Here is a 15712-nt window from a genome sequence, read left to right as displayed (position 1 = left end):
TATATTACTCTAGCATTTTTTAATAATACTATGCTAACATGTATCCCCACCTAAACCAAATTCAGCCCTAAAATATGAGTACTCAACTAAACAAAAATCAAGCCAACAACTAACCTGTTAATATTCCATGTATAAATACTACCATCAAAGCCAGAGGTAAGCAGAATTCCCTGCCTCGAGTCGTATTCTATGTTCTTCACCCAGTTGGAGTGTCCCCGAAACATCTGTACATTGTGCTTTAGGTAACGAGCATCCCATAATGCAACAGTAGTGTCATCAGAGCAGGTGGCAAACAAGCGGTCATCTAAAAACCTGCAACAAATATTTCAAGATATTGCCATATATATATTAATACAACTATTTGCTTTACTTTCTGATGAAAGGGAAAGTTCTGAGCTTGTTCCCTCACACTGTTTAAGATGCATGTCTTGAAAAGTAAATCAGCTCTAGGCATATCTTCAAGAAATATTATTACTAGTTTTTTTTTATTCCCTAAGGATTACTGTTTTCAAATTAAGCCAAAAAGCATATGTTATTTCAGTATGATTTTTTTTAATGTAATAAAGCTATCATACTGCAAATGTTTTAATTCAAAGCAAAGTATTGTTGACAATTTTGAAAACATGCAATACTAGAATACAGACTGTCAGTTTTTTGTTGATGGACTTTGTCTCATATGTTTTTCCCTTGCATATTGTTGAAAGTGGAGATTGAACAATCAACTGATCAGCTTGTCAATAAAACATTAAACAATAATGATGCAACAATGTATGCAAGATTTTATATATATCATAATTAAACAAAATTCACCTACATTTACATTAAATACTTACTTTACACAGTTAACACAGTCTGTGTGTGCATTTGTTTTCTTAGCAACAAGTTTCCCATTGAAGGCATCAAAAAGTAAAACACTTTTCCTTTCCATAGCAACTCCAAGAAGTGACCTGGAATACAAAACCACACACTGACCTCATATTGTTCTGTACATATCTCCTGCAGTAACAGTCTGACATGTATTTATAACAGGGGCAGAAAGTAACATTTTACTGTAGGTTTCCCGAACTGGAAACTATTTTTAGTACTTTTGTTGCCAGGCAGAGAACAAAAAGCCCAGAACCAGTCCAAGACCCTTAACTTGGCCAAAAACCAATTGACTGGAATGAAACTAGAACTTGATCGGTAAGTCATGCATGTAGACTCATACGTCAAAAATCACGTCGATATCTGAAAGTGTTTAAAGTCACATCAATACACGAAATCAATGAATATTACGTAAAATATTTTATAAAATAAAGTTAACCCATACAAAATCAGTGTTCATTATAGCAATAGCCAAAATTTCAATGCTAGATGTGGTCTGGTAACAAAGATTCAACAAGATAAAAATGCTCATTTTTATTTTGTGTGAGACAATATATCCCATGTGAATTTTCCGCGACGATATCTGAACAATCATGAGTGAACGAAAAATTGGCTTCCGGCAGCTCATGAGAAATACATTGTGCTCACGACACTGCTAAGCCTTTCCCCTGTTTGCTTGTAAATGTTTGGATATATATATATGAAATTATGTATATGTCACTATTAAAACATTTGAAACAACTAGCATCCAATCGGGACAAGGCATACCCACTGAACAAGTGTATATGGTCATGTCCCCTACTTTCGTGATGTGCGTACTCAGTTCTTATGTTAGATCTTTGATGTAACAATTTCTAAGAATCTTGAAAAAGTAAAAGTATTTTCTAATAATATATAATAAATCTAATACTTGTGTTTTTTCCAGGAGGGCAAAAGGGCATTTTATGCCCAGTTAAGGCAAAAATGGGCAAAAACATTCCGTGAATACCTGGTTTTAGGAGAAACATTTAATCAGAGGCAGGTGTGGGAAAAAAAATAAATATAAACAAGCACATTAAATGGTAATTTATGTAGGCCCCCAACTTAACTTACTTTAATTAATATTAATATATTTACCTTGCAGGTTCCATGCTGTTTCATTAAACTGTACAGCACAACAAACATAACAAGACTATTGCCAAGCAATAAAAAAAAAAAATTATGTTCCCTACCGGATCCACCATTGTCAGAAATTCCAACACTGTCAGAATTTTTATATATTATAATTTGTTGCCATAGCAACCAGAATTTTTGACGTAGGAACAAATTGAAATTTTGTTTAGTTTAAACCTATTTATTTTAGCTCGATTGCATTGAAAGCCTCAGGCTTATTGAAACACTCCCAATTCCGTTTCCTGGGCCTAGAACCAGTACTTGGTGTCTTTGGAGGAGATCTAAAGAACACTCCCACGGTGGGGATAGAACCCATGACCTCCCTGTCGCTAGGTGGTCACCATATCCATTACACCACAGCGACCTATTAAACAAAATGAAATGACGTGCATAATGTCCATATTGCCATCTATTTATGTTTAAAGTTTCATGAAAAAATATGAAGAACTTTTAAAGTTATAGCAGGATCCAGAAAACCGCCATTTTCAGCAGTATTTCTAGTCTATTTGTTGCCATAGCAACCAGAATTTGTGACGTAGGGACAAAATGAAATGACGTGCATAATGTCCATATTGCCATCTATCAATGTTTCAAGTTTCATGAAAAAATATGAAGAACTTTTAAAGTTATCGCAGGATCCAGAAAAGTGTGACAGACAGACTCACAGAGCGCAAACCATAAGTCCCCTCCAATGAAACCGGTAGGGGACAATAAAGCAATATATGCCTATGACTCTGATTATAAACAGATCCACTAAAATATAAGTGAAACCATGTTTGTCTGATCCCATTTTCTTACGATTAATATTGTCACATTTTTAACTTTGTAAGTAAACTGAACGCTAACGATTTGCATAACGATAATATTGTCACATTTTTAACTTTGTAAGTAAACTGAACGCTAACGTTTTGCAAATATTCGTCTCCATGATCCACTGAGTAGATTACTAATAAATATGTTGTTGGTATCTTAAACGTTTTGTGCATCGTTGATGATCAGAGGCATTTCATTTATCCCTTCTAAATGTATGATCTCCATTGTTAATTCGATTGTTATTTGCCATTTTTGCCGATAGTCACAATTTAGTTTCTGTATAGTCCGCCATCTTGTTAAAATGATGTAAGCGACAGGTGAACGTAGCAACGTAAATTCGAATATGTCGGCCTTTGTCTCTATTCACTTTTTGTTTAATTAGGAATTAGTACGTTACAGTAATTGTTTCAATAATTAATTATCTTAAAGACGATAAGGATCAAGGTAATTTTTTTTTCAAAAATTAAATTACGAGTAAAAATAAATGTTTTGATATAACCAAGGTGCCTATACCACGTGACTTTTTCGGACCTGTGTTGGGAGAATAAAGCGCGACCCAGTTAACATTTTAAAGGATCTCCGTTTAAATATTTCACCATTTTTAATGGGATGAAGTGGAGAGCCCGCTCATTCATAAGAGTTTTCTATAGGTATCATTATCTTTTAAAACAAATAAGCATTTTTTCAGTTAAGTGCAACCGCGTGTTTGAACGGTTAGAACAATGTCGGATCAGTGTGGGGGATTTGATATTACAAACACGCGGTTGCACTTTACTGAAAAACTACTTATTTGTTTAAAAAGATCATGATTCCTATAGAAAACTCTTACGAACGAGCTGGCTCTCCACTTTATCTTATTAAAAATGGTGAAATATTTAAAAAGACATCATCAAAAATGTTAACTGGGTCGCGCTTTATTCTCCCAACACAGATCTTAAAAAGTCACGTGGTATAGGCATCGTGATAACTGAATTATGCATGAAATGCACAATTTCCTCGAGGATAACATCGAGGTTTTCATTACAAGTCTCCGGATTAACTGTCCACGATTTTATCGTGGAGGAGTACACACTACGGGCTGATTAGTGTGGTTGTTACAACAAAGCCACTGACATTATTGATTGATATTGACACGGGGTTATTCACGCATGACTAATTTACAACCGCCTTAGTATGGGCCAAAAAATGAGCACGATTTAATATATCAATTTAATCTTGCGATCAAGCATACTGTAACAATAAAAGACAGAAAACAGCAGGTGCTCATGAAAGGTCAGGGCGGCGTCCTTTGGAAAGGGCAGCGTGGCGCTCAATGGCTTTGAAAGGGGGCAGCATGGTGCTACAAAAAAGGGCATGGCGCCGTGCCACGCTAAAACAGCCTTGCTAAAACACTAAATACATGAAAGTGATAGGTTTAAACTAGCGCAGTAGTCTGCTACACATTGCAATTTATGTGGAAGTTAAATGCATAGCACCAAAAAACTAAATGGAATAGGGATAAATTTGGATTATTCAGTTAACGTAAGATTTTGAAATGCAATTATACTTGTTTTTTTGTCATTTTGGTGGTGTCTATATTTATTTTCAAGCACAGTAATGTTAGTGAAACAAAATACTTGGAGCATATGAGTGTGACATAATCATGAGAACTGCGTTCTTAATGTCTACGTCTACGTGTTATCCCGAGCAATCAATTTTGACTATAACTGGGAGGTGCTGTCAAGAAAACTAAAAATAAGATATTAGTGCAGATTAAAAGATGAAAGTGTGCAAGATTAAAAACATAGTAAGGTGGCTAGACTGTAACTGTCACCAGCCTATCTAGACTGGGACTGGACTTGACCTGGTATGATGAGGGGAGGTTTGGAGTCTGCTTTCTAGGGTGGGCTAACCCTTAACATATGGGCTACTTTGGAAGTTATAGTTGTTACAAACATATCTAGCCGCAGCTCTTTGGACACTTTCTATATTGTAAGTAAGATGGTTCTGCCAAGGGTGCCAAATTACAGAGAAGTATTCTAGTTGGGGTCTAACATATGTGAAGTAGGCTGTGGTTTTTATTTTCTTATTTTGAGTTTTGATGTTTCTCTGTATGAATCTTAGGGAGTTTTTGCCGTGGAGGTTATCTTATTAATGTGATGGGTCCAGTTTAAATCTTCTGAAACAGTTACTCCCAGGTACTTGGCAGTTTCGGCATATTTAAGGGTTTTATCATGTAGGGTATATTGGAAGACAGTTGGGTTCTTTTTACGGGTGATCCTTAGCACCTCACACTTGTCCGGGTTGAACTCCATAGCCCAGTCCCGCTCCCAGCCTTCAAGTCTCTGTAAGTCCTCTCTTAGTTGGTTTGCATCTGTCTGTCCCTTAACTGTTAGGTAGAATATTGTGTCATCCGCAAATAACCTTGTCTTACTTTTGACAGTTTCTGGCAGGTCATTGATGTATGCCAGAAACAGACAGGGTCCAACAACAGAACCCTGAGGGACATCAGATAACACGGGCAATTTATCAGAAATTTGACCTTCAACCGCAATCCTTTGGCTGCGGTTGCTCATGAATGACCTAATGTGGAGACATGACAGTCAACCCCCATTTTATTTAACTTCTGTATTAGCTTGTGATGGTCGACTAAGTCAAAGGCCTTCGAAAAATATATCACAATGACGTCAGTCTGTTGTCCACTGTCTAGGCTGTCAAGGACTTCCTGGGAAAACTCAGCAGCTGAGTTTCGCAACTACGTTTAGTCCGGAAACCATGTTGAAAGGGACTGAGGATAACATGCTTATCAAAGAAAGTCATCATGTTTGAGACAATGATATGCTCCATTAGTTTAGAAGAGATGCAAGTGAGGGATATCAGTCTGTAGTTGCTGGCTTTAGATTTATGACCATTTTTATATACTGGTGCTATTGTTGCATTTTTCCAATCATCGGGCATGATACTTATTTCTAATGATAACCTGAATATGTGAGTGAGGATGGGGGCTATTTCACTGTAGAGTTCTTTGAGGGCCCTTGGGGAGATTTGATCTGGGGTTGAGCTTTATTGGGGTTTAGGCCTGCCAGGAGTTTGTCTACGCCATCAACCTTTATTGTATTAGGGGGCATACTGTGGGAGGGTGGGTTAAGTACACTTTTGCATACCGGGTATTTGCTTTAGACTCAGTGGTTGTGGCCCGGAGAAAACAAACTCAAACTGTTTGTTGAGAATGTTTGCTTTATCCTTTGGGTTTGTAAAAGTTTGACCTTCTGACTTAAGGAGTGCTATTGCACAGTTATAAGATTTGTTATTCTTAACAAAGCTGTAGCATTTTTTGTTTTGACCTGGTTGGGAATCCCCTGAAACAAGAGGGCCTGAAAGGCCCAAAGTCGCTCACCTGAGATTCAAAGGAACTGACCTGTTCTGTGCAGCCCAAGATGTCATTAGAACAATATGTTCTTATCAACTTACATGACTACTGAACACCCTGGCAGCCACGTTTTTCAACAGACCAGAACCATATTCATACACATCCAAAATATCATTTAAACAAATATACTGACAAAGTTTCATGAAGATTATTAAGTCCATATACGGAAAAATGCCCCGCCCACTGGTGGCCATGTTTTTCAAGCAACTGGAACCACTTTCGAACTTGTCCAAAATATCATTGGGACAAATCTTCTGACAAAGTTTCATGATGATCGTACCATAAATAACGCTTCTAGAGTTTAAACAAGGTTAAACTATAGCTATACAATGTATAAGGAAAAATGCCACGCCCCCTTGGCGGCCATGTTTTTCCACCAACCGGAACATTTTCGAACTCATCTAAGATATCATTGGGACAAATTATCTGACCAAGTCTCATGATGATCTGACAATTAATGTGGCCTCTAGAGTGTTAACAAGGTTTTACTAAAGCATGATATATAGCAATATTAGGAAAAATGCCCCGCCACCTGGTGGCCATGTTTTTTAAGCAACCGAAACCATTTTCGAGCTCATCCAAGATATCATTAGGACAAATCTTCTGACCAAGTTTCATATAGATCAGAAAATAAATGTGGCCTCTAGAGTGTTAACAAGGTTTTACTAAAGCCATATAAGGAAAAATGCCCCGCCCACCCTGGCAGCCATGTTTTTCAACCAACCAGCATCATTTTTGAACTCATCCAAGATATTATTGGGGTGAATCTTCTGACCAAGTTTCATGAAGATCGGACAATAAATGTGGCCTCTAGTGTTAACAAGATTTTACTATAGCCATATATAGCCATATAAGGAAAAATGCCCCCCCCCCTATAGCAGCCATGTTTTTCAAGCAAACGTAACCATTTTCGAACTCATCCAAGACATCATTGAGACCAATCTTCTGACCAAATTTCATGAAGATTGGACAATAAATGTGGCCTCTAGAGTGTTCACAAGGTTTTACTATAGCCATATATAGTCATATAAGGAAAACTGCCCCGCCCCCTGGCGACCATGTTTTTTCTCCGATCTGGACCATTTTCGAACTCGTCCGAGATATCAATGAAACCAATGTTTTGACTAAGTTTCATGATGATTGGGCAAAAATTGTGACTTCTAGAGTGTTCACAAGGTTTCTCTAAAGCCATATAAGGAATACTGCCCCGCCCCCTGGGGGCTATGTTTTTCAACGGACTGGAACCATTTTTGAACTCAACCAACATATCATTTAGACAAACATTTTGACAAAGTTACATGAAGATTGGGCATCAAATGTGACTTCTACAGTGTTCACATGGTTTTTCTTTTTTTTGACCTAGTGACCTAGTTTTTGACCCAGCATGACCCAGTTTCGAACTCAGTCGAGGTATCAATAGGACAAATGTTCTGACAAAATTTCATGAAGATCAGACAATAAATGTGGCCTCTAGAGTGTTCACATTGCAAAATGTTGACGACGGACGTTGGACAAAAAGTGATCACAAAAGCTCACCATGAGCAAGTTGTGCTCAGGTGAGCTAAAAATAACAGACTCTAAGTATGACCAGTATGAGTTACATATTTGTCTTTGGATGATCGCCTTTAGGGTCTTAAAGTGGAAATTGGACTGGGGGGGGCTCATTTTTCTTTTAAAGTGTAGCACACATTTTGTCACGTTTACGTATTTGTCTAAGTCAATGGTAACCCAGGGGAGATTTTTCTATGTTTTGTCATTTTTGTTGGTATGTACATATGAACAAGTCACAGAGTCTATGAATTCAGTCTTAAAGTCAGTCCAGGCTGAGTTTGGGTCTGTATGTTTACAGTCTCTAAACTTGGATTGAGAATTGTTTACCTCCGATTTGATTTTTTACCAATTGGCTTTTTTGTAGCAGGGGATTTTTCTTTGGGGCTGGACGAGGGCGACCTCTATTTATGTTAAATTCATGGAAGATAATATCATGATCGGAGTTTTCTAAGCTTGGGAGGGATTTTACTTGATGAACCAGTGAGGGTAAATTTGTGAGGAGTAGGTCTAAGACATTATTATTTCTTGTGGGAATTTTTACCATTTGCCCAAGGTTGAGACTGACAATATTTTCAAGGAAATTTTCATATAGGGTTTTGAATTTGCAGGAGTTCATAATAGCTTTTGAAGACCAGTCTATGTCGAGCATATTAAAGTCACCTGCAAGCCATATGATGCTGTTTTTTGGGGATTTTTTGCAGAGATAACCATAATTGTTAAAGGGCATTTGGGTCTTTTTCATGAGGCTTCTGGAATGAACTGACATAGATGTTACGGGAACCAGGTATACTTAATTTGGCCCAACAGACATTACAGTCTGTTTTGAGATCAGGCTGCTCCTGACTCACTAGGGACCTTGTGACAGCTATCAGGACTCAACCCCCTTGACTATTATGTCCTATCATACCGATAGACTGCACAACCTAAACTGTCTGGGAAAATCTCAGCAGTATGGATGTCAGGTTTGAGCCTGGTTTCACTACAACAGGTGACATCTGGTTTCTCTTGATCAATCATCTGATGTAGTTCCGGGACTTTATTTTTTATTGACCAACAATTTATATTCAAGATGGTAATGCATTGAATTTTACTGATCAGGGCTTTTTTAGGTTTTGTACTGGCTCTTGGTTTAGGGTTGGGGGTAATAACTTTAGATTTTGGGCTAGATGTGGCTTGCGGAGGGGGATGATGATCTAAGTTTGGGCTTGAGCTGCTAAGGAAGGACCCTACCTGCTGTAGAAAAACATCATTTACATGGAATTGGGCTGACGACTCAAGTTTACAGTATATATTTGTGTCACTAAGTGAATCAAAGGATGCAATTAGGGACAAGGAGTGATTACAGCTTCCACAGCACTTACAATGCCATATATGGAACCATCGATCACAACTGTTGCAAAAGATGGCTTTCTCGCTCCAGTACACTTCCTGGTCCAGGGCTTTTTTCCAGCTTTTTGGAAAGATAGCCCATGGCTTTGAAATTGGGAATTTTATCAGCATTTTCAAGAAATTGGGAAAATAAATTGGGATTTAAAACTACATGAATGAGTTAAGCATTTAATCACAAACACCACCATGATCAACATTTTTCCTCATTATAAGCTCACACAAAGTCTTCAGTCACATCAGGCACCATTTTATTAGGAAGCCCTTCATCTTAATCTCAAGAACTACTGCTTTCAACATGTTGATTATCAGTCAGCATTTTGCTTTCAGAAATCAATGATGACGATGCAAAAGAGTCACTTGTTATTAAATTAATATCATTTACAATGGAATGAGTTTCAATGGGAAAACTTGTACTTCTTGACCATGTTTGTTTATTTAATGTACCGGTAAAATTCAATCTAGCCCTAGGGTTTTGCTTAGGAATCTTTTTTATGTACTATATCAAATTGCGCGACATATTTGTTTTCCATGCATCGGAATCACAAAACAATTGAATTTCATCACAAATATAATAAGCCCCTGAACAACACGGAGAATATCGTGCACACAAATAATGCCGAGGTAATCCAACTCGAGGTATAGTCTAAAACCCATATGAGAAAAGATCGGACTAAACTTTGTTAATAACCGAAACAGCCGATGTCATTAGTTTTTTTTGCCATTTTGAAATGGGAATTTTTTAGCAAATTTTGGGGAAAATTTTTACTTTTTGCGATTAGGAATATAGCCGAATTTTGGCTATGAAATTGGACCAAAAAAAGCCCTGTGGTCACACTTGCAGCAGGGGTACTGGGGTGGATAACTTACTGGTTCTGGGTTTAACCCTATGTATGATGACTGGTTGACCGGTAAGAAAAACAAATATAGCAATGACAACTTACATTTGACAGGGTATTTTTATCACCTGTTTTGACAGAAATGGCAAGAATACCATAATTCCGTGCTTTGCAAAGGACTGAGGCAGACATTTCCTTATTTCTAGTCAGTATTGAACTATCATTGACCTCATGTCAGGGCTTTCCACAGGCCATTTAACGATCCCTCGCCGGGGCGCTTGAATTTCAAAATCAGAGTCCCCAGGGCACTTGAAATTTTCCAATCAGTGTATTTTACAGTAAAAGAAAGTGAAGATTGTCAAAAAAATCAAGTTTCTCTCTCAGTGTATCAATATTCCCTGTTTTAAAAGAGCATTCGGTACCTACTTTCACAATTAATCGCCATAAACACCACATGGGGTAATGGATAATCCACTGACAAGACGCGCGTATCGATTATTTTAGCCACATTACACTGTACGCGCGTATCGATTATTCTAGCCACATTACACTGTCATTTAAATGCTGACAAAGATGTATCAGGTAACTTTCCAGGCGTCAAACTCCTATCGGTTACGCGAATGCTTATGAAGGCGGGGTTAACTATCGACCATTAGTTTTGATTCGGGCACGAAGTAAGAGTTTATCGCAGCTTGATTAGCAAGAAGTTGTAACATGTACGTAATATAAAACCGGTAACTAGTGCAGTACAGTACATTAAAGACGGTTTCGGGCATCATCATCACACCTTTTTACTGTAAAAAAGTGTTACCTATGACTCCTAATTAATACGATAAATTAATTGCAAGTGGTAACAATTAATTACTTATATCGTTGAGTGACCCGAATCGACGCTGCCCTAATTCGACGCATTTTTTGTTTTGCCTCTGTTTGATACATAAGCGACATCCATTGACGTCATACAATAGCACATGGTACTCTACGCACAATTTACTATAGTTATTGTTTGTTATGTGGAAAATAGCTGGTTAAAAGGTAAAATATGGTTGATCGGTTTGCAATTGATGGATTTTTATGTATTTTACTTAATGCAAAACTTTTGAACACTTTACACCCAATTGTCTTTGTTAATAAGACCGTGGGATAATGCATCGGTTTCGTCTGCAAAAGTTCACTATTTCATTCATAAGTCACGTGACTGCCATTTGACAAAACATCGTATAAATAGATTTATTTTCACTATGAAAAAGGTGTACGCGTAAACTTTGATTATGATTCCGGATATGTTTTTTGTTATGCTGTAATACAATTTTAACTATATGTAGCAAGTGTTTATGTTGGTAATTGCATATTATGTTTATTACTAATTTTCATTTAATTAATTATAAGTGCAGGTTCCACAAAAGAAGTACGGGTTATATTCACATATCTTCCATAAACACAGCTTATGACAGGGTTGCTGACACAGGCCCCTATTAAAACCACTGCCAGACAGTATGGTGTCACACAATGAAAAATCTTATTTGATTTAATTAATTTCAGTTTCATATTACTTTTACAGCAATTACAAATTTAAGTACAACAACCGTTAGTTAATATTTTATTCATTCAGTCTCCACAGGAGTGATATTTACATGTACATTGAAATCATGTAACCAATCTGATGCGTCGTTTTAGGGCACTCTCAACAGATATGGCCGCCGTTACCTAGACTTGGGTCATTTCGTTTTTCAACGAATTTTTGTTGATAACACAATCAGGCCAAAATTAAAATATTGTTGGTTTGCCCTTTACCGACCCTAAATTTTACAGGTGGGTAGGTAGGTAGGAAAATTATTTTATTTTATTTGAGAAATTATATTTTTAATACACTTATAGTCTATGAATATTTAAAACTCTGTTATTAAAGCACTGTTGCAGTGTACGAAGCCCTATGAAGTTTAACAATATCTTGTTTGCTGTTTATTGCATATATTAATATCAAATGCATGCTTGTGTTATTTTATTTTTAACTTAAACCTTTCCCTTAAATTGGGCTTAATTAGCATGCAACAAGCATTGAAGGAGTGTAGAAAGACAGCCCAAAGCCTTTAATGGAAAAATTCAGACATGGCTAAGACCGTCACATTTTACAGGCCAGACTTGCCAACCAGGAGAAACAATTTACAGGCCAGTTGAAATTTGTACATGCCTCAATTTTAAGTGTTTGACCGGTTAGTGCATAGTCTCGGCATGGCAAAGTAAATTCATAAAAGGGCAAACTGAACATTATTATAAAGCATTATTTCTTCTTGAATGCTCTGAGCTTTTATGAGTACATACGTACAGCTCAGATGGTCAATAGCTGGGAGTTGTATTATTGCAACTAACATAAGCATGAAAACTTGATTTGGGGAAATAAATTAAGGGTGTTAGTTTCAGTTTGTGGATATATTAACGCTTTCAACATATATACTTGAGTGTTGTCGATGTATTTAGCTAAGAGGCATTAATATATTAAATAAGTTTACCTTTACATATCCATTTCACTAACATGCCATTACAGTAAACTGTTTAGTGTGGCAAACATAATAAAGCAGAATATGCACATGAATCTGATTAAACACAGATCCACTTGCATATAAATCAAATCATGTTTGTCTTTTAATTTGCATTTTCGAACGATAATCCTGTAACTGTTAGATGTATTTTTCTTTGCGAGTAGACTGCATTCCAATTTTCAAACACTTGTTCTGTGACATTCAGTTCATACATTTCAAAGAAAAAGAGTTTTATTTGTATCTAAAACGTATGCTCCATCAGAGAATGACACGCTCTTTTCATTAATCCATACTAAATATATGATGTCCGTCGTAAATTCGATAGTCATTTGTCCTCACTGAACATCATTATTTCTTTTAATTGTCCGCCATCTTGTATCACGTTAACAACATGTGTACAACAAACGTAAACTCGTATATGTCCGACTACTTTCGCGAACCAATAGTTAAGTATGATGTCGTTCGGCCATTTTCACGGAACACCGCCTATCGCGATGCTGGTTATAGACGCTTGCATTACTGTCTATTCTGGGGCGTATGAAATTCCAACCATCGGAGCGACCTAGATCTGTCAGGGGCGATAATAATAGACAGGGATATAAATACGCGCACGAATAAATATTGCAGTCGGCTCTTTTATGATCGTCGAAAAAAACGAAAAAAAAAAAATACGTTTTCAGAAATCGCAATAAAATTTTTTGGGTCGGGGGGTAAAAAGTGGGTCGGTCGGTAAAGGGCAAACAAACTCAATTTTAATTTAGGCCTCAAGTGAATTTAAAATGTGTAAATAAAAGGTACATGTGAAATGAAATAACAAAATTAATTACATAAATCCCTATATTGAGCAACAAAACTTCAACAAACTGCTTGTATGCGTCGAAATTGGGCACTCGAGGATAGCGAGTTAGTTGTGCAAATCACTCCTGGTTACAATTATGCGATAACAATTTAATTCCAGTACATGTATATTTCACCATTTCCATTTATAGAACTGATTTACCTCATTTTTCTGACATTTATTCGACACGTAATGCGCTTTAACAAATTTTCCTTGAATTAATTATGCACACTTCTAAATGTTTCTTCCGATAATTGATACTTAGAAAACTGAGGACCGGAAAGTAAACGGAAGAAACAACGCTAATATTTATCAGCGAATAACTGGGTAAAACGACAGAGTTTTCCAATAAGATGGTTTGTTGTGCTAAATTATGGATAGATCTTACCACCGACACAAGGAAAATTGTGACTGAACAATAAATATGTGAAATATAATTAATTTTGTGAGAGCTAAGAAACTTTGTTGTGAAGTTTTCTGACGGATACGCATACCAATAATGTAAACAAAATGATCTAAAACAGAAGACGCTCAATATCAGAAAATCTTAATATATATCAAGTGGCTGAATCCATGCATACCCATTTTTAGAAAAACCAAAGTTGAAAACGCCTCCATGGTCCGTGTCGACCAAAGTTTGCCTGGGGTCCCATGTTCGAATCGACTTGATAGATGACGTTAGACTAGAACAAACCAGTGAATTATCTCCCAATAGATTGCGATGGCCGTATTCCCGACTTAGACGTGTAGTAAACGCATTTCTTTGCTTTTTATACATTTCGATGTTGTATACAGTACTTGTGTCTTTAATTACAAATTAAAGTTTATGTAAATGATATTTTGTGAACCATATTGTTGTTGTTTTATAACAGGTGCGTGTTGTTGTTGTTGGATCTCGTAGGACATTTCGGTACCAAACTATTTCGGTCAAGGAAAACCGTCAAGGTTTATGCACAATTTTTTTCATGTGTAAAATAATTTACTTTTGCCAGAGATAAAAAGCGTTATCTTCCAATCAAGTTTATGTTTGCATACTGTAAATCAATTCAATGTTTGCATACTGTTACTCCTATAAATATGAGGTCGATTAACAAGTAACAACCAATTTATTAATTACACAATATAATAGAAATCATATTAAATGCATTATACATTTACTTAACAAGCTTTTTGCTACTGTTTAGAATTACACTACTGTTTAGAATTACACTATCTTACTAAAAATGATCACAACAGGTACTTAGTGCTTTTACATACTTGTGGTAAGTTTTGTATTACTAGTTTGACATTTATTGGCAGACACTTGTCGATATACAGACTAAATATGGATGGGAATTTTCATGTTTTTTTCAGCATAATTGCCTTCACATTGTTAATTTAACAACCCTTTGACATTGTTTGCACACCTGATCTTATTATGCCATAGCTGAATTTTGTTTATAGATAGACAGATATAGACTTTTCAAAGTTCTATAAAAGTTCACACATGTCCCATCCAAGTAAACCAACAGAACGAATAAAGATCTCCACAGATAATAACTGTGTGTATAGCTTGGAAATTTTGATAGTTCAGGAATCCCTCCTTTGTTGATTTCTGTAAACCAAAACTGTCAGTTTTGATGGATAGAATGGCTTGTGTGATGCCCAGCTCTTGCCTTGTCAGAACAGCTTCTAAAAACGGAAAACCAACAAATATCTTAAAATTTGGTCAATAATGCAGACAATTTATAAATGTCTTGTTGTTTTGTTTATTTCGAATCTGGAAGATTTTTTACGAAAGATTGTGGTACGAAAATCCAACGGTATTGGATTTTGTGGTTTTAGGCCTAAACTTATTATAGTGATATGTAACCTTTCGGGATATCGGTAAAGTGCGAGCAAACGAGGCGTAAATACGTTAAAAATTAAAGCTAAAAGACTAAAATGTTAGATCTGAAAATCGTTAAATTTTGTGAATACATGTGTTTCTGATGGATAACAACGACAACTTATCTGAATATTGCTCATGATCACACGTAAAACTTCTTTTTGAGAGCGAATGGAAAATGCGTCACGAATTCTGACAAATAAACAGTAGGGTGTCGTCATTGAAATACTGCGAGAATACTGGAAGATTAGAGATGCCAACTATAATGTTTAAAACAAATAATTTTTTAACAAGCGTTTGTGATTTGCCAGGATAATAATAATAACAATAAGATATCGAATAGATCAAAGCAAATAAATTCGAAACAAATCTGAGATTCGGCAATATATTTAAGACGGGTTATGTTGACGTAAATTGTGTTTGGTAAAGACTGTCACTATATGTAGTGAACCA

At 36.3% G+C, this 15712-nt stretch overlaps 1 protein-coding gene across 1 annotated transcript in view; it reads right to left on the bottom strand.

The window, feature by feature from the left end:
- Positions 1-14340, bottom strand: part of LOC127858062 (DDB1- and CUL4-associated factor 10 homolog) — a 29652-nt gene extending 15312 nt beyond the window's left edge. The window contains exons 1-3 of the mRNA XM_052394939.1: positions 13974-14340; positions 834-947; positions 115-312 (exon numbers count right to left, since the gene is read on the bottom strand). Coding sequence (XP_052250899.1) covers positions 115-312; positions 834-947; positions 13974-14170 — 509 coding nt within the window. The 5' untranslated portion in view covers positions 14171-14340. The remainder of the gene's footprint in view (positions 1-114; positions 313-833; positions 948-13973) is intronic.
- Positions 14341-15712: the final 1372 nt, after the last annotated feature.

The sequence above is a fragment of the Dreissena polymorpha genome, chromosome 14 (genome assembly GCF_020536995.1).
Source record: "Dreissena polymorpha isolate Duluth1 chromosome 14, UMN_Dpol_1.0, whole genome shotgun sequence".
Taxonomy (NCBI): Eukaryota; Metazoa; Mollusca; class Bivalvia; order Myida; family Dreissenidae; genus Dreissena; species Dreissena polymorpha.
The sequence above is the reverse complement of the archived record's forward strand: the minus strand, read 5'-3'. Positions and strand labels throughout refer to the sequence as shown.